The sequence below is a fragment of the Rutidosis leptorrhynchoides genome, chromosome 5 (assembly GCF_046630445.1).
Source record: "Rutidosis leptorrhynchoides isolate AG116_Rl617_1_P2 chromosome 5, CSIRO_AGI_Rlap_v1, whole genome shotgun sequence".
Lineage (NCBI taxonomy): Eukaryota > Viridiplantae > Streptophyta > Magnoliopsida > Asterales > Asteraceae > Rutidosis > Rutidosis leptorrhynchoides.
In genome coordinates, this window is record NC_092337.1 from 338,171,636 (window position 1) to 338,196,680 (window position 25,045).

The window sequence follows — 25,045 nt, forward strand, 5'->3', positions numbered from 1 at the left end:
TCTGTTTCCTTCATCGCTAGAAAATGAGCAGATTTGGTCAGACGGTCAACGATAACCCAGATTGTATCGTATCCGCCCACCGTCTTCGGTAGCATTGTGATGAAATCCATCGTAATCGCTTCCCATTTCCATTGTGGGATTTCAGGTTGTTGAAGTAGTCCAGATGGTCTTTGATGTTCAGCCATAACCTTCGAACAAGTCAAACATCTCCTAACATAAGCTGCAACATCCTTCTTAAGATTCGGCCACCAATACTGTTCCCTAAGATCATGGTACATTTTTCCGGCTCCGGGATGGATTGAATATCTTGACTTGTGGGCTTCATCAAGTAGAAGGCTCCGCAAATCTCCATAACGTGGTACCCAAATTCTCGCAGCATAACATCGGAGTCCAGATTCCCTAACCACAAATTTGGAGACAAGAATGTTTAGGTATTCACGAGATATGTTCTCCTCCTTGAGAGCTTCTTCTTGAGCTACTCGAATCTGACTGTGGAGGTTTGAATGGATTGTGATATTCAGTGCCCGAACACGAAGAGGTACCGTCCTCTCCTTCCAGCTTAGAGCGTCGGCTACAACGTTGGCTTTACCAGGGTGATAGCGGAGTTCACAATTGTAGTCATTCAGCGTCTCAATCCAGCGTCGCTGCCTCATGTTCAGGTGTTTCTGGTCGAAGATGTGTTGGAGACTCTTATGATCGGTAAAGATAGTACACTTGGTTTCGTAGAGATAGTGTCTCCACAGCTTTAACGCGAAGACAACTGCTCCAAGTTTGAGATCATGGGTAGTGTAGTTTCGCTCCTGGGTCTTGAGCTGACGAGAGGCATAAGCAATGACCTTCGTTCTTTGCATCAACACGCAACCAAAACCATTCTTCGAAGCATCGCAGTATACAACGAAGTCGTCACTGCCTTCAGGAAGCGATAAAACAGGTGTGGTGGTTATGTTTCAGGGTTTGAAATGCTTCTTCTTGTTCCTTCTCCCAAACAAACTTCTTTCCTTTGTGAGTCAGTGCGGTCAAAGGACGCGCGATCAACGAAAAACCTTCAATAAACCTTCTGTAGTAACCGGCAAGACCTAGAAATTGACGGATGTGAGTTGGAGTTGTGGGTGTCTCCCAATTGCTGATTGCTTCTATCTTGGCGGGATCAACCTTGATTCCTTAATCACTCACAATATGGCCCAGAAACTGAACTTCCTTCAGCCAAAACTCACACTTGGAAAATTTCGCGTAAAGCTGCTCTCTTCTCAAAAGTTCAAGCACTAGTCGGAGGTGGTACTCATGCTCTTCTTCGTTCTTGGAGTAGATGAGGATATCATCTATGAAGACAATAACGAATTTATCCAGATAAGGTTTGCAGACACGGTTCATGAGGTCCATGAACACAGCTGGCACGTTTGTTAATCCGAACGGCATTACGAGAAATTCATAATGACCGTAGCGAGTTCTAAATGCCGTCTTCATCACATCACTTTCTTTAACCCTTAGCTGATGATAATCGGATCACAGATCGATCTTTGAGTAAACGCTTGACCCTTGCAGCTGGTCGAAAAGATCGTCAATTCGGGGTAAAGGATATCGATTCTTGATCGTCAACTTATTGAGTTCGCGGTAGTCTATGCACATACGGAAGGATCCGTCCTTCTTCTTCACGAATAAAATAGGTGTACCCCACGGTGACGAGCTCGGTTGGATAAACCCTCGGTCGAGCAATTCCTGAAGTTGACTCTGCAATTCTTGCAGTTCTGAAGGTGCCAGACGATAAGGTGCGCGAGCTACGGTGCAGCTCCCGGCACTAGATCGATTTGGAACTCCACTGCTCTTGGTGGCGGTAATTCAGGTAACTCTTCCGAAAAGACATCAGGGAATTCATTCACGATCCGCACGTCATTCACACTCTTCTCTTCTGAATCTAAAGCCTTCACGTGTGCTAAAACAGCAAGTCGTCCTTTCTTCATGATCTTCTGAGCTTTCATACAACTGATGAGGTTCAGCTTCGAGGTACATCTCTCTCCATAGATGGTCAGTGGCTCACTGTCTCCTTGTGGTATGCGAAGAGCCTTATCTCCACAGATAACGTCGGCCTTTACCTTGGTCAACCAATCCATACTGACAATTACGTCAAAACTTCCTAACTTAATAGGTATTAAGTCGATTTCAAAGTCCACACCTCCTATGTTGATAATAGCTCCTCGGCCAATCTGGTCAACTTTTTCAAGTTTCCTATTGGCTACCTCAACTAACATATTCTCCTCTAAAGGCACTAGTGACCAATCTATCTTATCGCAAAAATGTCTACAAAGATAGCTTCTATCGGCACTAGTATCAAATTGGACAGAAGCAAAAATATTGTTGGTTGCGAATATACCTGTGACCAAGTCGGGGTTTTCACGTACATCCCTTGCATTAACGTTGAAAGCTCTTGCACGCGGCGGTCCACCATCCTTCTTCTTATTGGGGCAATCATTCCTAAAGTGGCCTTTCTGTCCACACTCATAACATTTCCTTGGCCCATTCTGGTTTGTTCCATTTTGGTTTGTCCTTGCAGCTGGGACGAGAATCTTGCAGTTCTTACCAACATGTCTGATTCTGTTGCATTTTTCACAGACAGCATTACAGTACCCGGTATGGTGCTTGAAGCACCTCTTGCACTGTAGTAGAGTGCCCTTGTAGTTGGGGTTAGTGCTGGTATTAGGGTTGGTGTTCCTTCCATCGTTAGTCCTCTTAGCGGAGGTTTGATCATTGGTCCTTCCCTTATTGTTGTAATCCTACTTGCGCTTCTCGCCACTGGCTCCCGATTCAGTCTTACCCTTTTCTGATTCCTTCCCGATGATTTAGTTCATAAGAGTGTGCGCCATGCACATAGCTGTCGGGACATTAGGTAGATTAGAAGAGGTGACATTCCCTTGGATAGACTTGGGGAGTCCCCACAAGTAGCGTTCCATTCTCTTGAATTCCGGGGTGACCATCGTGGGACACATCAGTGCCAATTCCAGATACCTATGATTGTAGCCATCAAGATCGTTTCCTGCGACGTTCAACTCCCAGAACTCCGCCTCCATTTTCTGTATCTCTGTCCTGAGGCAATACTCTTCAATCATTACTCCCTTGAATTCTTCCCACGGAATGGCGTAAGCTTCATCAATACCTCTAGCTTGTGCCAAGGTGTTCCACCAAGTCAGGGCGCCATCTGATAGCGTACACGAAGCATACTTGGTTTTGTTCGCCTCTGAACAGTTGCTGACGCGGAATACGGCTTCTAGTTTCTCAAACCATCTAGTTAAACCTACTGGCCCTTCAGTGCCGCTAAAGTTGTGAGGCTTGCAGCTTTGGAACTCCTTGTAGGTGCAACCATTCTGGACGTTCTGGTTAACTGCTGGTGCTGGGGGAACAACATTTTCCATGGCTGCGGCAACCCGTTCTGCAATCATTTCCTCAATTTGGGCCGCTGTGGGTGCTACTCGTCCGTTTGCCATTTCCCTTCGAAACAAAAGGTTTGACTAAAGTCAAAATCCAGCGTACTGTATAATACAGTATATAGTAAACAGGGAAGCAACACAACGCATGCCAAAATGTAACGCAACTAGATATATACCGCAAAACCAACATACAGTAACGTAAATAGAACACTATGCAAGAATTAAACAACGCAAAGTTCCATTAATAAAGAGTTGCATACATAAGTTCGTACATTACATAAGGAAAACATGAAACTACAACGAGTTACATAGCAAAACCTACTACAAAGCTCTAAGGTGATGGTGGGTAAAGGATGTCCATCACATGGGACATCTGCTCCTCGAGCTCAGTTACCCGAGCACGGAGGATCTCCAACTCCCTCGTCAGTTCCTCATTAGAGGGAGGGGCTGGCTGAGCAGGCGGGGCTGCTGGTGCAGGTGCTGCCGGTGGTGCAGAGGGTCCGGCGGCATGGCGGTAAGGTTTGCGCACAAAAGGATCAGCTGGGTAAGGCACGACCCGCTTACGAGCAGTAACCCTACGACGCTTGCCATGTGCGTATGTGAACGCTCGTCCTCCGTTGATCCCCGGAGTAACAGTGCCGTCGAAACGGTACCGCTTCTTCGGCGGGGTGGAGGGTGGCTGAATAGGTACATCAGCAGGATCCTCTTCGTTGCTGGAGTCGTCCGAAGAGGTGTCGTCTGATGCAGAATCGGTGGATGACGGGTCGTCCGAATCATGTGGTGGCGGCACGGGTGGCTGAACTGGCCGTCCGTGGGCGGCCATCATCTGTCTGTATCTGCCTGGCGGAATCGGCACTAAACGTCCATCAGGAGCGCGTCAGCACGGCATGCGCATATGGTTACGGAATGGCCCTTCCCCGAATTCCGCGGGAATAACAACACCACCGATGCGGGGCTGTGGCTCCGAGGGTCCGGGAGCAGACGGAGCTGGAATCTCCGTAAAGTCCACATGTCCGTCAGAAGTAGTCGCTGGTGCAGGTGCATGGCAGCTGGTTCCGGAAGATGAAGCACCAAGGTCACCGGAGGATGTCGTTGACGGAATCTGAGCATCGGCAATGGTAGCAGGTGAGGTGGCCGAGGGGTCTGAATCGCTGTCCAAAACAACGACAGGTGGAATATCCGACATCTGAACAAGGAAAATAAATTTTCCATATCAGTAAGTCATAAGCAAGCAAGTATTAGGCACTATAGCAACCTAGCATGGCAATCAGTACTAAACAGAAATAACATGCGAAAACAGATAGTAATAATGCAAAAGCAGAAATAAGTATACAACAAGTTCGCATGGCAGTAGAGATAAGCAAGAGCATGCAGTAAGATCATACAGCAGAAAGTAAGCAAAAGCATGCAGTAAACTCAGCAGAAACAGGTAAACAAGCTAGTTGTAGATTAGTCCTATTAGTGAATCCTAATTAGGTCCAGTCTAGACTCACTAGTGCAACCTAATTCCCTACAACCAATGCTCTGATACCAAATGTGACGCCCCGTACAAAACCATCGTGTACGTATCATCAACAACAGGATCATTACATGGTCAAACACTATATGCTGTTTGAAAACAATTTGCATTCATTAAAAAGATAACGTTTTACAAAGATGACATGACATAAGACTTATTATAAAACCGTTGTTCCAAATTAACATAAGTTTACGAATGCAAAACATAAGTTCCATAAATTGAGACATCTCTAGTAATGCAGCGGATAACTAACAGCAGGTCCATAACAGCAATTCAATAACAGCATGACAGCAAGTCTAACAGCGGAAGCAATAAACCTCTAAGCACCTGAGAAATACACGCTTAAAAAGTCAACACGAATGTTGGTGAGCTATAGTTTAAGTATTAACAGTAAGTAAGATAGGCCACAAGATTTCAGTGTTGCAACGGCGTAATAAAACAGTATGAAAAGTATATGCATAACCGTGGGCACCCGGTAACTAGACTTAACGTTTATAACCCCCTGAAAGTGCACTTGGCGAGTGCGTATGTCTACAAAATATTAAACACCCGTTAAATGCTAGCGCGACTAGCCCGAATGGGGATGTCAAACCCTATGGATCCATATCTAAGATTCGCATTCACCGGTACAAAGACCAATGACTAAACGTTACCGTGCTAAAGGGAATATTTATGCCATTATATAACCCACATACAAACAAAGTTTAAGTACTCGTGCCTAACATGTAAAACGTAAAAAGCACATGCATTCTCAGTCCCAAAAATAGTAAAAGTAGTAAAAAGGGATGCTATAACTCACAGTGGATAAGCAAGACAAGTTGTTACGAAAATAGGCAAGTAGTAAGTCGGTCCGAAAGGTCGTCAACCTAAGTAAAAGGTCACTAAGTCAGTAGGTTGTCTATATAAGTTCAAATAGTTTATTATTAAGTCTAAGTGTCATCATCATCAACAATCATCATCATGTAAGCTAAGTAAACTAGTCAAGTATAAAGGTCAAACAATAGGCTGAATTGAATCAGCTGCTACGGCCTCTACGTAAGTCAAAAACACGTAAAATTAGTGGTCATAGCCCCGTATGGGAGTCCTATAGTTGCTGACCAATTTCTAGACTCAAACTCGACTTAGTTTGACTGTGGTGACGGTCGGAGTGCGAGTAGGTCCGAATTTTCAGCACGACGTTACAAAGGTGTTACGATAAAGAAAAGGCCATAAATCCCAAACCGTAACTCGGTTTGAGACGAGTCTTAAACGAAAAATCATCTACTCGAACCAGGATATCTGAAAATAAAGTTTTCCAGTAGCCCAGGAGCCTGATCAGACACGAAAAACAGAATGCAAGGTGCTCTGGTGGGATTCTTAGTGCTTGATGCTCATCACGGTTCTCATCCTTGATGCTTGTAGCTTCAAGTGTACAATTCGTTGATGGTTTAGCATCATCTTGACTAAGAGTTCACCATCAATACACAATATGTTAAGACCAAGTAAGAATACAACTCATTCATGAGTCTTAGATGGATGATGAACCAAGGTTACATCATATCCTTAGTCTTAACACCAAATCAAGTCACAACAACAACTAAAGTTACAAACTTTACATCAATTCAACAAGTATAAGCACAATCTAAGTCAAAAGAGGTGATGGAACCCTAAGCTAGAGAACTTGGATCCATTTCACACAAGTTACAAGGTTACAAAGCTAGAAAGCTTGAACCTTTAAGTGTTCTTGAAGATCTTGAAGCATAAAGCTTGGATCTTGAAGATACATGAAGATTACAAACAAAAGTTTGAATCTTTTCAACCAAATAACAAGATCAAAGCAAAAAGAACTTAAATACAACAAAAGATATGAAGATTCAAGGTATAAAGCTTGCATCTTATGTGTTCTTGAAGATCTTGAAGCATAAAACAAAAGTTTGAATCTTTTCAACAAAATAACAAGATTAAAGTAATAGAAAGATAGATCTAACAAGTGGGTGAAGATTCAAAGCTAGAAAGCTTGAATCTTCATTGTTTTTGAAGGATTCATGCTTGAACCAACAAAATATAAGCAAGATCAAAGCTACAAGGAACTTTGATCTCCATAAGAATGATGATGATGGTCACGAATTGGAAAGGAAAAGGAAAGGGAAAAGAAAACTTACAAGTAAAAGGAAGAAAGAAAGGATAAGTGTGTGAAATGCTAAAATGATCAAGTGTTGTAATGAGAGGCTAAGGGGTGGTATTTATAAGCAAAGGATGATCACATGGATCGATGACATGGTGATATGCCGGAATCGGACGGTTTATTTATGCGGTGTCGTTAGGTCGCAAAACGTCAGTTCAGGATACCAACGGGAGAAGTCGATTCTTTAATTTATATGTGCGGGGCCTAAATCTATTATTCCTTCCTGTGGGTTAGCAAGGGAAAATATGACCTAGGGTCCTTCCTTGAGCGGTCGAATTTGAAACGGAGTTTATCTAGATAATTTAGTAATTAAGATTGGGTTTATACACAATTTAGTATCCAAGACTAGTGGCCAGGTACACCTTGTGTGGAGAGGCAGGATCCTTTTGGTCCCAATAAATTGGCGACTGTTCGGAAAATCCAATAACCAAGTCCAGCCGGTTTATTCTAGACACCACTTTATCCGGAATATCAAATTGTGTAAAGGCAATAGTTGGGTTGAATAGATTTATATAATTGTAATTAAGATATTAAAGCAATATAATTAAAATAAGCTAGCTAGCATGCAACAGCTAAGGACAGAGAAGACGTGGTTCACCATGATTTAAGATAACGTAGTGTCGGGATGATTGTGGGACACTCCTTGGATAGATATACCTTGGTGTGAACTCTAGATTCCCTACTAAGCGGTTTCCCGGTTAGCATGTCACGAGGAACTAGGCTTTGAAGATTCTGATCGGATGGACTATGCTCAACTCCTGATGTTTTATCTGGGTTAAGGATATAAGCGGCCCATCTAGGATGCAGTGCATACCTTGGGTGCACGAATAAAGTAGCATAGCCATATATAGAATATCCAACCTTTCTTAACACCTTAGTGTATCACCCAAGTGAGTGGTTATGATTGTGTTTCGAATTCCTTTCTGTCAATGGTTTGGTAAAATCTAAGGGTTTGTAGACAAATTAGAACCTCTTCTAGTTCTCAGTCATCCTTAAAGATTTATAAGCTTAGTTTGTATTGTAGTTCGTTAAATTCCCATTTATGATTTAAACCAGCCCTTACTTAAATCTACCCAATAAATCCCTTAGTTATCCACCATGTACTAGACTTGTAGTGGTTCCATAGCTTCTAACCTTGACCATGCTCAAGTGGTCCTATAGTACATCAACACTGTACTCTACTGTTGCAACAGTATTTCCTCGAGTCTTATACTCTTGACCAATGTCTTGATCTGGTCCTATGATAATTCCCCATGTACTTTATAGTATTTTCGATGGGTTCATACCTTGACCAATGTATAAACACAGATAATTAATTACCTTTATAATGTCGACTTTATAAAAGGTTTTAATCACGTTTATTGGTGGAAGGACGATAATAACGAGGTTTAATATCATAGACAGAAAGTGATTACGAAACGATAATCATCCCTAACTAACATTACTAAATCATGGCAAACAATCAAGCAATTACTCACACATCATGGCAACAAGCATTTCTAACATCAGTAAATCATAAACATCAAACAAGAACATTATAATAAACTGATAAAAGAAAGGATAGATAGTACCGGATAATGTCGGCAGAATAACAACTTGTATTTCTTCATAATATCCATAGCGTTACAATGCTCTATAGCTTCTACTACATACTAATCTCCTATTGATCACTAGAGAGCGACAATAGAGAGATAACTACATTTCCTAATCTCTGTACTTTTCTCTCTCTAGAAGCTAGAGAGAGAAAGTAGAGAGAGAACTAATCTCCTATAGATCACTAGAGAGCGACTATAGAGAGATATTTTAGAGAGAAGTGAAGAATTGTATGTGTTTTGGTGTGTTGAAATGAGAAATGAAGCCTTCCTTTTATAAGCATAGATGAGTGGCAATTTTGTAATTTTTAGGCTGGCGGCAAGCCGGATGGCAAGCCGGATTTGGCAAGCCGGATCCGGGTTGGCAAGCCGGATGGCAAGCCGGATTCGGCAAGCCGGACCCATACGGCAAGCCGGATGGCAAGCCGGACGGCAAGCCAGATTTCTGCCTGGTCAGCCCTTGTTTCTTGGATCGTAACTTGATTTCTTGACTTTCACCGTTTTCGCTCTAGATTCTTCGTTTTAGCTCCGTTTTTGACGATTCTTGTGCCCACGCGTTCGTAATCGAATATCCTACAACATGAGGTTAAGTAATTAAACTTTTCCAAAAAATTATAAAATAAGTTATTTAAACGCGAGTTAATCGTCTTAGCCGGTTTTGCTCGTTTCTCCTCGTTTCTCATCCGTTTTTAGTGATTCTTGAAACATAGCCTTTGTAATGACTAAATCTACCAAGTTAACCAATAAAGTGATTATTTTGGCGATAAAGTTTGGAACTTTATGGTTTTAGGACTCAATATCGGGGGTAAAAGCGTGACTTTTTGGCCGATATCAAATATCCCACACTTAGACTTTGCTTGTCCTCAAGCAAATCTCTCTTTTATTTTGAGTTCAAGGATGCTTCCGAGGTTTCCGTTCTATTATTCAAGTGGCTTGTTATTTATTATAAGAGCAAGATCAGACAAATCGTCTTCTAAGAGGTTAGAAACTATCTCTGCAAGCATGAGAGGAGGTTACATGACTTTGGCTTCCTTACACGGGTCACTTAAATCACTCAAGTGTTTAGGGTTCCCTATAAATCTATGAAATGAATTCGCTCATAGCCAGTCATGTTGCAAGTATTGTCATAGGCTTGACCAAGAATCAAATCTCCACCAGTTAGATAAGGACGGCACTGATCTTCTCCCTAATCATTCTTTCAAGAGGAAGAACGGGTTTAAAGGCTGGTTTACGGAGAAAATCGAAGGTTTTGATGTGACGAAAAGGGTGATTTTCGAATCATTGAAATTTAGAGAGATTCGATAAATTTCGGTTTCATGAGGATATACTTTTTCTAGGAAAGATGGTACTCTATTTTTTTTGCTGAAGAGTTCCTTTAGAGGGTGCTGATTTTCAGCGAAGACTTTGCTTCTTTTCTGCAATCCTCCTGGGTCACAATCTTCATTTTCTTGGGGATATATGCTTTTATTTGAAGACTTTTCTCTTCTTTATTTTTGAGACTTTACTCAACTATTTTTTTTTTTTTTTGATATTTTTTTTTGCATATCCCATCTTCATAACTTTGTCTATTTCTTCTTGTGCCCAGAGAGAAAGGTATTTCACCAGAAATAGGTCTTTTGACCTATCAAAAACAGTCTGGAATTTCGGAATTTTTCGACAAATGTTTGAAGTAAACTTGGTCGATCTATCTCTTTGAATTTCTAGATTTTGGAATTTGAGAAAGGAAAGAGGGTGGAAAGGGTAACGTATTTGATAGTGAATTTGGGGTGAGTATTTTCTGATTCATCAACTCCTTGACGTGTGTTGGTCGGTTTAAATGCATGGAGTGGAAACGGAAACGGATGGTTTTTGTCTTCTCTATTCAGAATGATTTCGGAAGGAGTATCGCACCTACACCACGTATGACGCTTACTAACCATTGGCCTCGAAATGTTTGTCAAGGTCAAGTTCTAACTCTAAATGCTAACATCGGCACTCTCAACGGAAAAGATAGTGAAGCATTAAAAATGAATGCTTATTATGCCATTTTTGGGGTGCCTCACAACAATTATATTGGGTTGATAATGCCTAGTCATGCAATGCTCTTTTAGAGAATCGGTTCATCCTTAAGAAGATTTCTGTCCTCATTTGTCTTAATTTTAGAACAAACACGTTTGATTTTCGAAAGTACTTTTTCAGAAAGTATCATTTAGTCTAAATTTTTGAAAAATTTACGTTGAGGGCAAAGAATCTAAATAGTAGGTATACTCGAAAAGCTTAGTAATATTATATGTTAAGAACATTTTCCGAGCATCCCCTAGCTAATTACGGTGTACTACACCGCTATCCCACACTTAGAGGAACATTGTCCCTAATGTTCATTTTTAGATTTTAGGGACTAAAATCCCACACTTAGAGTTTGAACATGTCAGAAAATGTATCTAAGCTCAATATTGGGTTGGAATCCCACACTTAGTGATAAGCTTAGGATAGGGTATAGTTTAAGGATATAACGAAGCAAAATAACTAAACGAAGAGAAAGAAACGAGTTACTCCCCTTAGGTGCGGCTATGAGCTGAGGATCTGAAGGTAGACTTAGTCGGAACCATCTACCGCTGGATTCGAATCGGTCTTCTTGAAGTGTACTTGAGCTCATTAGGGCATTCTCATTCTCCATACAACATCCACCAATAACTTGCAATGAAATAATCAACGAGTTTCCTTGTCGTTTCATCATTATTAAAAGAGTCTCCACCACAGGCATCAAAAACTGTCTATTACTTGTAAAGATAGAAAACATTAATCCTAGACAGGTGATTAAGCTTTAGGCCATAGACTCACTGATTTGCGTTTTGATGAAAAAGTTTTTGAAAACTTGAGGTTTCAAAATTAGGTTTTTGAAAATTCAACAAATCAGTGTATGACTAAAATCTTAATCCCACACTTAAAGTGTTGACTGCCTTTCATTTTAAGACTTTGAAAATGATGTAAATATTAATTCACTTAAGCTCAAGACCGAATTCGTCCTAAGAAACGTTGAAAATTTTATTTTAAGTTTCACTTTCTCATTTATTCAATTAACATAATTATTCTAATCTAACAACTACTAAAGAAAAATGAACACACGGGTTGCCTCCCGAGAAGCGCTTGTTTTTGTTCGAGTCACGAGCCTGACGCTAGCCTTATTTCTCAGGAAATCTAGGCGGCTCCTTTGCATCCATCAGTAGACACAAGAGGTAATATTGGAACATACCAATGAGATTGAAGCGGACATAGAATAAGGTATGCCCAATGAGAGGAGAAGGTGTTTTGAAGTGAATGCTTTGTTTAACTTGAGGTGTAACAAAGCTATCAGTTTCTTTTACCTCCTTGATTGGTGCGGGTTGGTCAAAGGGGTCCTCATCACTTAATGATGTGTATGTCATTATGTATTTGAGTGATGGTGTATAGGGTAGCCCTGACGCAAAACTCTTCTTTCTTCTTTGTGACTTCAGGTTGGTCGTAATGTTGTACTCTAAGGATGGAGGTGGGACGATGTCCATTGACGTCTCCAATGTGGTAGCAACATTAACAACTACTTCGGTGCTAGAATCCTTCATCTCTTTCTTCTTCTCCGGGCTCTCCATTTCAATTTCTTCATCCACCTCCTCGTCACTCCGGTCGGGAATTTCAAGAACAATTGGTTCAGAGAGTTCTTCTAGAACGAAATCCTTTCCAGTCATTAAAAGATCAAAATAAGGTGGGAGTGAAGATTGGGTTGGTGTGGAGTGGTTATTCTTCTTGTCTTCTACTTCTATCTTCTTCTCTTCATTCTCGGAATAGAAAGTGACTTTCCTAGTGGAGATGGTATTTACTTCGGCGTTCCCATCAGAAGGACATACAGACTCGTCGATCGTGAAAGTGACCTCTTCTCCATGGGCTCTCAAGGTGATTGTCCGTGAATAAACGTCGACGATCGCTTTGGCTGTATTCATGAAAGGCCTTCATAAGATGATAGGGGTTTTCATGTCTTCTTTATAGTCCATAACCACAAAGTCGGTCGGAAAGAGGAATTTGTCGACCTTAACCATGACATTCTCAGCTATTCCCTTAGGATATCTAGTGGATTGGTCAACTAGCTGGATGCTCATTTTAGTAGGATTAAGGTTTCCAATTTCAAGCTTCTGGAACAGTGAGTAGGGCATGAGATTGATGCTGGCACCAAGGTCAGCGAGAGAATAGATAGTACCAGATTGGTAGATAGAACAAGGAAGGGTAAATCGTCCGGTATCCCCTAGTTTTTCAGGAAGAGTATTTAAGAGAATGGCTGAACAATCCGCGTTCAGCGGGACATTGGGTACTTCGGGTACCTTATCCTTGGTTGATAGGAGTTTCCTAAAATACTTCTTACTATGAGGATTTTTAGACACAGTGTCCAGAAATTTACCGTCAAGCTTGAAAGATTTCATCTTGTTATGTCTTTGCTTGAGACGGTTCGGGAATGGAATGGGTGTTTTAGGTGATGACTCAATGACTACTACCGAACGGGTATTAGTTAGTTTCTTCTCCTTAGAAGAAACTGAAGGTTGGCTATGTGCCACCTTTGAGTCATTTTTAGGACAACCAAGAGAATCGAGACGTTGATTTAGCTGGCTTATTTGATTTTCAAGACTACTCAGGTGATTAGTCATGACTAAGTCAGTTGCGTCTTGTCTTGCTGTGATCATGTTGATGATACGCAGTAGGACATCGTCTGGACTTATCTCTGGTGGGGTAGTGGGTTTAGTGGGTGGGTTGTGTGGATTAGCTAGGATCTGATCAGAGTAGACAACAGAGTTCTCACATTCAGCCTCGTATACCTTGGCCGAATGTGGTTCAGTACAATTCTGGCATAATTGCACTTGAGACACATGTTGCGGGAGTTTCTTTAGCTCTCTAACTTCTTTAGTGAGGGTTTCTACTTGTTCCGAGAGATATTTTATGGTTTTGATAGGATCGGAGGCGGAAAGCGGTGTTGCTGATTTAATTTGCTCTTCCGTGTTCCAATCTTGATGGTGCATAGTCATCTCCTCGATCAATCTCCAGGCCTCGTCAGCAGTGAAGTTCATGAAGTTACCTTGAGAAACAGCATCAAGAGTAGACTTATTCTTCTGATTCAGACCTTTGTAGAAGGTCAAAATCTGATCAGAGCTCTCAAGATGGTGATTCGGGCATCTCCGAAGCAAGTGTTTGAATCTTTCCCATGCAGTGTAGAGTGATTCATCGTATGCTTGTTGAAAGTTTACGATGTCATTCCTAAGTCTGATTTGTTTTGATGGGGGAAAGTACTTGATCAAGAAAGTTGTTGCCATTTCCTCCCATGAGGTGATAGAGTTGGGTTCTAACTCCTCGAACCAGGCTTTTGCATGAAGAGTTAAGGAATAGGGGAACAGATACAGACGAACTACATCTTGTTCAACCCCGTTTTGCTTATATGAGTTGGATAAGGATAGGAATTTATCTAAGTGAGAGTTGGGATCGTCAATTGGTAAGCCATGGAATAGACAGTGATTCTGAATGAGTTGTATGATGCTATGCTTAAGCACAAAAGACGCTCCGTTAACCTCTGGATAGAGTATCGGTCCTCCTCGTCCTTCTAACGAGGGTTTGGTGATGTCAGCAAGAGTGATGCGTGCGGCCATCGTCGAACTATCGGCATGTAAGTGTGGATCTCGTCAGATGGGTACAACGTATGCTATCGGATAGAAGAAAGGATGTGTCGGAAGAATTCTTATCGGTCTAAGTAGGTTAAACCATCCTAAAGGTTCACTAATAAGGAAGTCCATTTTAAATTTTCTAATTAATCTAAATTAAGCTAATATTATCTAACCTAACTACGGTAAACTAGTAACTTCTGACAAAGCTAGTCTCGGTCAAAAGGGTCTCTTAAAAACTAACTAATCTAAACAGGCTCCAAATCGTACAACCGCTCCCCGGCAGCGGCGCCAAAAACTCTACTTCCCCATGATATGCCGGAATCGGACGGTTTATTTATGCGGTGTCGTTAGGTCGCTAAACGTCAGTTCAGGATACCAACGGGAGAAGTCGATTCTTTAATTTATATGTGCGGGGCCTAAATCTATTATTCCTTCCTGTGGGTTAGCAAGGGCAAATATGACCTAGGGTCGTTCCTTGAGCGGTCGAATTTGAAACGGAGTTTATCTAGATAATTTAGTAATTAATATTGGGTTTATACACAATTTAGTATCCAAGACTAGTGGCCAGGTACACCTTGTGTGGAGAGGCAGGATCCTTTTGGTCCCAATAAATTGGCGACTGTTCGGAAAATCCAATAACCAAGTCCAACCGGTTTATTCTAGACACCACTTTATCCGGAATATCAAATTGTGTAAAGGCAATAGTTGGGTTGAATAGATTTATATAATTGTAATTAAGATATTAAAGCAATATAATTAAAATAAGCTAGCTAGCATGCAACAGCTAAGGACAGAGAAGACGTGGTTCACCATGATTTAAGATAACGTAGAGTCGGGATGATTGTGGGACACTCCTTGGATAGATATACCTTGGTGTGAACTCTAAATTCCCTACTAAGCGGTTTCCCGGTTAGCATGTCACGAGGAACTAGGCTTTGAAGATTCTGATCGGATGGACTATGCTCAACTCCCGACGCTTTATCTGGGTTAAGGATATAAGCGGCCCATCTAGGATGCAGTGCATACCTTGGGTGCACGAATAAAGTAGCATAGCCATATATAGAATATCCAACCTTTCTTAACACCTTAGTGTATCACCCAAGTGAGTGGTTATGATTGTGTTTCGAATTCCTTTCTGTCAATGGTTTGGTAAAATCTAAGGGTTTGTAGACAAATTAGAACCTCTTCTAGTTCTCAGTCATCCTTAAAGATTTATAAGCTTAGTTTGTATTGTAGTTCGTTAAATTCCCATTTATGATTTAAACCAGCCCTTACTTAAATCTACCCAATAAATCCCTTAGTTATCCACCATGTACTAGACTTGTAGTGGTTCCATAGCTTCTAACCTTGACCATGCTCAAGTGGTCCTATAGTACATCAACACTGTACTCTACTGTTGCAACAGTATTTCCTCGAGTCTTATACTCTTGACCAATGTCTTGATCTGGTCCTATGATAATTCCCCATGTACTTTATAGTATTTCCGATGGGTTCATACCTTGACCAATGTATAAACACAGATAATTAATTACCTTTATAATGTCGACTTTATAAAAGGTTTTAATCACGTTTATTGGTGGAAGGACGATAATAACGAGGTTTAATATCATAGACAGAAAGTGATTACGAAACGATAATCATCCCTAACTAACATTACTAAATCATGGCAAACAATCAAGCAATTACTCACACATCATGGCAACAAGCATTTCTAACATCAGTAAATCATAAACATCAAACAAGAACATTATAATAAACTGATAAAAGAAAGGATAGATAGTACCGGATAATGTCGGCAGAATAACAACTTGTATTTCTTCATAATATCCATAGCGTTACAATGCTCTATAGCTTCTACTACATACTAATCTCCTATTGATCACTAGAGAGCGACAATAGAGAGATAACTACATTTCCTAATCTCTGTACTTTTCTCTCTCTAGAAGCTAGAGAGAGAAAGTAGAGAGAGAACTAATCTCCTATAGATCACTAGAGAGCGACTATAGAGAGATATTTTAGAGAGAAGTGAAGAATTGTATGTGTTTTGGTGTGTTGAAATGAGAAATGAAGCCTTCCTTTTATAAGCATAGATGAGTGGCAATTTTGTAATTTTTAGGCTGGCGGCAAGCCGGATGGCAAGCCGGATGGCAAGCCGGATTTGGCAAGCCGGATCCGGGTTGGCAAGCCGGATGGAAAGCCGGATTCGGCAAGCCGGACCCATACGGCAAGCCGGATGGCAAGCCGGACGGCAAGCCGGATTTCTGCCTGGTCAGCCCTTGTTTCCTGGATCGTAACTTGATTTCTTGACTTTCACCGTTTTCGCTCTAGATTCTTCGTTTTAGCTCCGTTTTTGACGATTCTTGTGCCCACGCGTTCGTAATCGAATATCCTACAACATGAGGTTAAGTAATTAAACTTTTCCAAAAAATTATAAAATAAGTTATTTAAACGCGAGTTAATCGTCTTAGCCGGTTTTGCTCGTTTCTCATCCGTTTTTAGTGATTCTTGAAACATAGCCTTTGTAATGACTAAATCTACCAAGTTAACCAATAAAGTGATTATTTTGGCGATAAAGTTTGGAACTTTATGGTTTTAGGACTCAATATCGGGGGTAAAAGCGTGACTTTTTGGCCGATATCACATGGCCATGAGGCCGTGGGTGGTGGTGGACGGCATTTAGAGGGGAGGGGGAGACAAAAACTTGCTTTTTGGCTAATGGTGTCTAAAGTGTGTCCTTTTGCTAGAATCTTATGTAACATTTAGATAAACCTTATCCATAATGCTAGCATAACTCACTAATTATTTATTTATTTATTTATTTATTTATTATTACGGGCTACTAGTAAATAAACTTGGGCTAATTAATTGGGTCACTAGCTAGAGTAGGGTGGGCTTGAGCCCAACAAAGTAAAAAGTCCAAAAAGGCTAACTATTGGGCTTTAGCAATTAAATAAATAAAATTAAGCATCCAAAGGCCCAAGTAATTATTATTATAAAATAATAATTATTATTTCGCAGTCCAAAAGTTCCGGTTCCGACAAAAGTCAAACGTGCGCGCAGTCCGCGGTTTAATCGTTACGGCAAGTAACGCTAACGGTTATAAAGCATCCAATGGACAAGTTAAGCATTCTAATCACACCAGGGCACGTTTTAAAGTATATATACATATAAAACACGTGTGCCAAGGTTCTAGAGTAGTAAAGTAATGCAGTACGCACAAAAATGCAGTTTCGCAAAAATACAAGGCATAAAAGCAAGTCGAAAGAGTCGGGTCGTTACACTCTTCCTCCAGCTACCCCACGGGTAATAACAGTAGAATCTTGCGGCGATGCCTTAAATGTATCGGTGTTTACGCGCGAACCTCCGTTATTTAAGGAGGGAATCATGTAACCCATCTTCTTCAACAATTCTTGTGCTTCATTCGTTGATACAGTTTTGGGAGTTGGACCAGTCGAATACCTGGTCTTGTTTGGTCATCATAATTGGCAGGTACTGGACCTTCAGGGCATGGCATTGCTTCTTCTTCAAAGTAGAGTCTGGTGCGACCTATGTCTTCTTGAAAATAATTCTTATGAATATGTCCATGTGGTGTTCGAAGACTGCAATCTTCATTTGGGTTCAAAGGGTTATATTGACCTTTAGATGCAATTGGTGGTGGTGGTGGAGTAGAAGAATTCCCCGTCATTTCTTCGATGAATTGTCGATTGTATAACTGTGGGTCCCGCTAATGGCGCCAAATGATCAAGCTAAAAATGACTTGAGTGTAATGTATTGTGATGAAAGAAATATTTTCTACCTTCAATGTAGGAATCTCGGTTGGAAATGGAGGATTTGGGAGTGTTGTTGTCAAAATGCAAATTGGTATTCTAAAGGCCTTCTTTTCCCTAAGGCCACTTTTTGAGTGACTCGTGACATTGGCGTTCTCAAAACCGAAGTGAAGCGTTTGGGAAATCCTTGACTTGTTGATGAGGAAAGATTGATGGTGGTAGTAAAGCTTGATTTTTGAGGTTTGAAGAATGCTCCTAGAAGGGTTTGCACTAAAAAAGATTGATTAATGTTTTATTTAATTTAGATGTGATGTCTTGCGGATATTGTTGATTTAGAACCATTCTAGGGAGCAAGTTAGTGTTAGATTGTGTTGTTACTTATGAAACGTGAAGAGGATAGTAGGCTTAAATTGGGATGTTTTTGAGGATGTTGTTAAAGGTTGAAGTTTGTGCATTGTCATCATTTGTGAAGGCATCAAGTGGCTTGGCATGCCACCTCTTGAGTTTCGCCCGTTTAACAAATTGGGTAATGTTGAAGCCAAGTCCTTGGTTGTATGTGAGATCGTGAAGGAATTATGTTTGTGAGAAGTTTGTGGAATTTTAAGAATGTAGTCTTGGTTAGGAGAAGTGGTGGTTACTTATGAGGTTTAGATTCAAGATTTTGTCAAGGATTGACACTAGTTGTCCATGGGAGTTTTGACGAGGGTTGATTGAAGATTGATGTGCTTGAATCTTGGAAGTTGGAGTTTTGAAATTTGGAGTATTGGAAATAAGAATATAGGTTGATAATCGACATTGGGTAATCATAAGTATTTGGAGATCACTTGAGCCTTCGAAGTTGCATAATCATTGAGGTAACTCTTTATGTTCGATTCTTGCACTTTAGTATTGGTCTTGCTATGTTATTATCGTCTTGAGATGCTATCGCCATTTCTTGTTTGATTTGAGTTTTCTTGAGGACAAGCAAGTCCTAAGTGTTGAGGATTTGATATTTCTCGATTTACACATGTTTTACCTCGCAATATCTTCCTCGTTTCACTCATTTTTGAGGTTATTGAGCTCGAAAGGGTTATTTGATCAAATTGGTTCAAGGCTGAAAATCATTACTTGGTGGAAAATTGATTAAGTTTGGCCTAAAAGTGAACCAAAATGGAAAAAACCAAAGGAAATGCAGGAAAACAGGAAATGTGGCGCACCAAAAGGGCCAATGCAGCGCACCTGTAGTGTAAATTGGACCCTCTTGTTGACAGTAAGCTTCCTCACACAGAAAATGTGCCGCATGTATCAGAAAATTGTGGCACATGCGTTTGTTGAGCAGTAAATGTGGCACAACTTTAGAAGATGCGGCGCACCAGTATTTCGCCCAAAAATGCGGCGCATCAGGAATCAAATGCGGCGCATATACACTGTTTTTAGGTCATAATGTTTCAGCTATAAATAGAAAAGGAGATTAGGTTTTTGGGAGCGCCGCAATCTTATCCTCGAAATACACTCTAAAAACCCTAATTTCATCCTCTAGTGGGATATTAAGGCAAATCTCAAGAATTAAGCTCAAGTTCAAGCAAGTTTAGTGTTAGATCTTCATCATACTTCCATTTGGGTAGTAATCTCCACCTTCTTCTTCATTATTTTCACTTTGAATACTTGTAATTTGAAACATGAAGCTTGTTTGTGATAGTTTATCTTTGATTAGTGTTAGTTTAGCCATACTTGGCTAATTTGATTGTGTTTACTTGTCTATGAAACTCTAATGTATGGATTTGCCCTAAATCTATTGAGTAATTGTTGTTTGAATGAAATAACTGAGAAATTGTTGTTGAGTTAGCTAATGATCCATTGCTAGTTATTGTTTTGAACTTAATTTTGATTATAAAAGTTGTTGATCATTTCTAAGTGATTTCAAATGAGATTCAATTTATACTTCAACATGTTTACATGATCAAGACAATCAAGAAAAGGATTACAAGTAGTTGTGTCCTCTAATTAGATTGGTAATGATACACATACCCGATTAGCTCATGTAGCGCATCACACTTACACCATGTGTGCAAAGCCGTTGCGCTATGGCACTCCAGGCGCAAGTAAATGAGCGCTAGGTACGGCCAGAGCGCGCTTAATGGAGCCAATGTGTCTTGTACAAACCACGATTCCTGCGGCAAAGTAGAAGGTACAGACAGGATGTACAAAAGCTAAAAGTACTGTCCCATGGTCCCCTCCTTCATACGATAAGACAACCCAAACAAGAAAGTAACAAAGAACACGTGGCACCAATGAGCAAAGGGCACTGTAGCTATAAATACAGGACTCGAACCAAAGGGCAAGATCCATGATCCATTGGGATTCACACCTATACTATTTTTAGTATTAAGGTACAAACTAACTGCGCTGCTTACAGAGCGCCATTCTACCCGCGCTACCGGACTCACAGCACTTCACTAGACACTTGATCTACATGTAACATTCTATGAACATAAATCCTACAACCCAGCATGAGCCATAACAAACTGGGCAACCCGTCGATGGTGGGTCTATGTTTAACCACGCCTTCTGAGATCCTCATCTCGTAAGGGGTTATTCACGGTACTCCAGACCGGAGAGTTAAACTTAATTGACCCTTAAATCCCCCTTCATTGATGTCAAGTATGGATCGAACCCAACACATTTATTCTATGCTTGATCATTTGGCGCCATCCGTGGGACACACAAGTTAAAAGGTTTTGATTTGATCTTTTCTCTGTATGTCCGCTACTCAATTATTTCTTCTTTACAGTCATCTGTTGCAAAAAATAAAGTGCATTCAATGGCCAACTGCCAACAGCAGCAAGGAACCAAGTGAAAATATGGTGTTGGCGGAAGTTTGGAGGCAACAGAGATATCCTTCCTGTCGTCCGAGCGTTCAACACTTCCTGCGTACCCATTGTGGTACAGGGATACTTACTCGAGTCAGGTCATGGCGTGAAGCGCCTTCACATGGATAACGACAGTAGTGTTGACATCATGTACGAGCATTGCTTCCGACAGTTGCCTACACCGATTAGGCAAACTATCAAACCTCCAACCACAGCCCTATCCGGGTTTTCAGGAGAGTCGACATGGCCTATCGGAATTTTAGACCTAAGATTGGAACTGAGAGACAGCAAAGACAAGCTAAAAAATGCACCGAGAGCGTAGAATTCTGTGTTTTACGCTCATACTCTAGGTACAATGCCATATTGGGTAGAACCTCCATCCAAAAGTTTGGCGCTATACCATCCACAACTCATTGGAATCCGGTTTCCAATAGAATCGCCACCCTTGTATCAACGCCGATGGATGCCCTATGCGCATCTGTTACCGATAAAAAGGATATTCCTCTTGAAGAGAAGGGCGCGAATGAATGGTGGGTCGTAGTTAACCCCGCGTACCCAGAGTAAAAAGTGAGGATAGGGGGAAATCTCACGCATGAAACTAAAGAAAAACGGATAAATATCCTCATCTCTAATTCAGACGTATTCTGTTGGAGTGACGCGGACATGACCGGAGTGCCGCGAGAAATAGCGCAACATCACCTCCATGCCAACACCAATCTGACTCCTATCAAACAAAAGAAGCGGCCAATGGTGTCACGACCCGGAAAATTTCGACTAATTTTAAACGAAACTCTCGATACGATCTAATATTTTGACACGATATGCAAAGTCTATTAGGATGAGTCTCAAAATTTATTTATTTATTCAGTTAACCTTTGACTATTCCTGATGACTCACTGTATGATTACTTGAAAATTTATATGCATATAATTAATATATATCATAATATGAAATATTATATATATTATAATTGTTATAATTAATGATGTAATATAATAAACAATAATTATTATTTAAAATATATATAAATAAAGTATATTAGATATATATATATTTTGAGATTTCGAATTTAATTAGAAAACGATAGTAACACCCAGATATCATTCAGACGATAGTATACAAGTTAAATTCAAATTTATGTACTTTAAAATAAAAATATTTAATTTAAAAATGGGATTTTGCGGAAATACTTTTTATCCGCCTCTGATTAACAACGGGGCACGGAATAAAACTATTTGTCGGTGGAATAAACCAAACTCCACTGTATATGATTGATATATGATTTGTATATAATTTGTACTTTAGTATGCTTATTTACCCGTGAATTAAATTTTGTAACTATCACTATTTTTGGATTCCAACTTTCAAGTCTATGTTATATACTCATATGTAGAGAGATATAGATTCATAACCACATTCACCTTTCTTCACACATTCATCTCAAAACCCTCTCTCCCTCACTTCTTCTTGTGTTCTTCTTCGTTTCATGAGACAACCGGTCACTCTTCGAAACCACCGTCTCACCACCATGTTCTATCACCACCATTAATCACTTATCCACCACCCTTACTACCACAAACCACCACGGGTTACCTTCCTCACGCCACTATGAACAACGAGCCATCACTTAACATCATGATTACTTTCGTTTTCTATTTCAAATGAAATCCGTGAACCGCCACCACAAACCACTCTTGTTTCTTGTTTTATGTTATTGTGCTAAACCACCAAACTAAAACCTATGCTACTGTTGCTGTAATTAGCTATGAATCACCACCCCATCGACCATCGTCCTCCTCGAACCATCATCACCCATTATAATACGTCACCCACCCTTCACTACCGTTATCTCCCTCTCTCTCTCATCTTCATTTTCTTTGTAAACCATTACCTAATATCGCCATCATCGAACCACGGTTCCAGGTTTCTGTTTCAATCATAACCTGCATCATCTCAACCACTAATTAATCAACAACACAACCTGCTGTTATTCGAATGCTACAGCTCGCTTTCATAATCTGTTTCTGTTTAAATCAACAACCAACACCACCGTCAACGAGCTACTGTTTAAACCTCACTATAGCAGCCATCAAAACGATTTGCTACTGCTGTAGCTATGGACCACTGTTGCTTCCCGTTTTTGTTACTATGCTGCTGGTATTTGCTACTGTTTTCTTTCCATCCTTGTCCGAGAAAAACCACCCAACAAAACCACCATGACCCTCCTTGCTCACGATTACTAATATTATGTTTTCAAAACCCATCATCATTTCACGAAAACTACAGCAACTGCTATATTTTCTTTCTCGCTCTAAGTGAGCTGTGCATGTTCTTGATATATGCGAACTAAACCCACTTAATTTAAAGGTGTTATATAATACTACGTATGGGTTACGGGTTGGACTTTATTACCAACAACAATCAATCATTGATACCTTTAAAAGGTGGACGACATTTTGGTGATCACATTTAATCACTTTAAAAAAAAAAAACGAATTGAAGAGTGGTACAAGTTTGATTTTTAGACCGAGAATAATAATGTTATGTGGAGCCATGATCTCTCAATTGAGGATGGGGTCGGTTACCATTTTGTTACATAAACCAAGTGTCAAAAGAGTTAAATAGAAAAAGTAATAAAAGAGTGGAGTGGGTGAGTGAAAACCTACATGTTATAATCCACTCGGAAAGTGAGAACTTTTGTTGTTGTTGATAGATCGAGACTTCCTTATTGTTCATGGTGGGCCGTAGAATTGATGATTGAAAACGAGCACTATAAATTGCATGTCTTTCTCTTGTTTAATTCTCCTCTTGTTCCCATTCTGTTACGGTCGAACAATGATTGATGATGATATGCAAGTTAAATGATGATAGTATAATATGAGTTGCATGATGATAGTGACGATAAGATGTAGATGATGATGCAAGTTTGATAAAGATAAAGATGTAGGGCCGATTGAATTTATGTGGTTCTCACTCAGTTTCTAATACGGAGTAATTGTCAAGTCTTCCACTTGCATATAAAAATATCTATCAATAAAAATGCAACAAGTGGTTAACGCGTTAATAAATTAAGAAGTCCTAATTGTCATTGGTGGCTTTTAGACATACTGTATGAAATGGCATGATAATGACGGTACACGAAATTAAAGAAGGTGATATACGAATTGTGTTGATTAAAATGATTAAAAGATCGAACTAGTAGCTCAATGGTTAAGGATGTTATCGAGTTAGCGGGACGTCGCGGGTTCAAACTCGGACTTGGGCATTTTTTAAGAGTTACTTCCTTAAGGTAGTTATCTAATTATTATTATTATTATTATTATTGTTATTGTTATTATTATTATTATTATTATTATTATTATTATTATTATTATTATTATTATTATTATTATTATTATTATTATTAAAATTATTATTAAAAATATCATTAATATTATTATTGGTATCATTTTTATTAAAAACTATGAATATATTAAAAATATCAACATTACTATTATTATTATCATTATTAGAAATATTATCATATTTATCAAAATTATTATTATTACTATAATTATTATTATTTTGAAATTAATATTATTATTTTCATATTATCAATATTATTATCCTAATAACTATTATTATTATTATTGTAAAATAAAATAACTCTTAGTTATTATTATTATCAATATTATTTTGTCAAATAACTATTAGTTATATAAAGATATATTTACTACATATAACATAACTATAGTAATATTTTAATAATAAATATTAATAAATATAACTTATTAGGGTTTTAATAAAACACTTAATTAAGATAACAATTATATCACTATTAATATGTAAATTCGTTCGATTACAATTATATGTGTTAATATATATATAAATGATATAGGTTCGTGAATCCGAGGCCAACCTTATACTTGATCAATGATGTTATATGTATTTTTACTACAAAATACAGTATGGTGAGTATATAGTCCCACTTTTAAACTCTAAGTATTTCGGGATGAGAATACATGTATTTTATGTTTTACGTTATGGACACAAGTAACTGAAAAATATATTCTACGTTGAGTTGTACCACTGGCATACTTCC

General features: G+C 39.5%; 1 protein-coding gene across 1 annotated transcript in view; it reads right to left on the reverse strand.

Annotated features, from left to right (window-relative positions):
* The window catches only part of LOC139849589 (uncharacterized), a 39,217-nt gene extending 38,564 nt beyond the window's left edge, over window positions 1-653 (reverse strand). Inside the window, exon 1 of the mRNA XM_071839226.1 lies at window positions 277-653. Within this exon, the coding sequence (XP_071695327.1) occupies window positions 277-653 (377 nt within the window). The remainder of the gene's footprint in view (window positions 1-276) is intronic.
* Window positions 654-25,045: the final 24,392 nt, after the last annotated feature.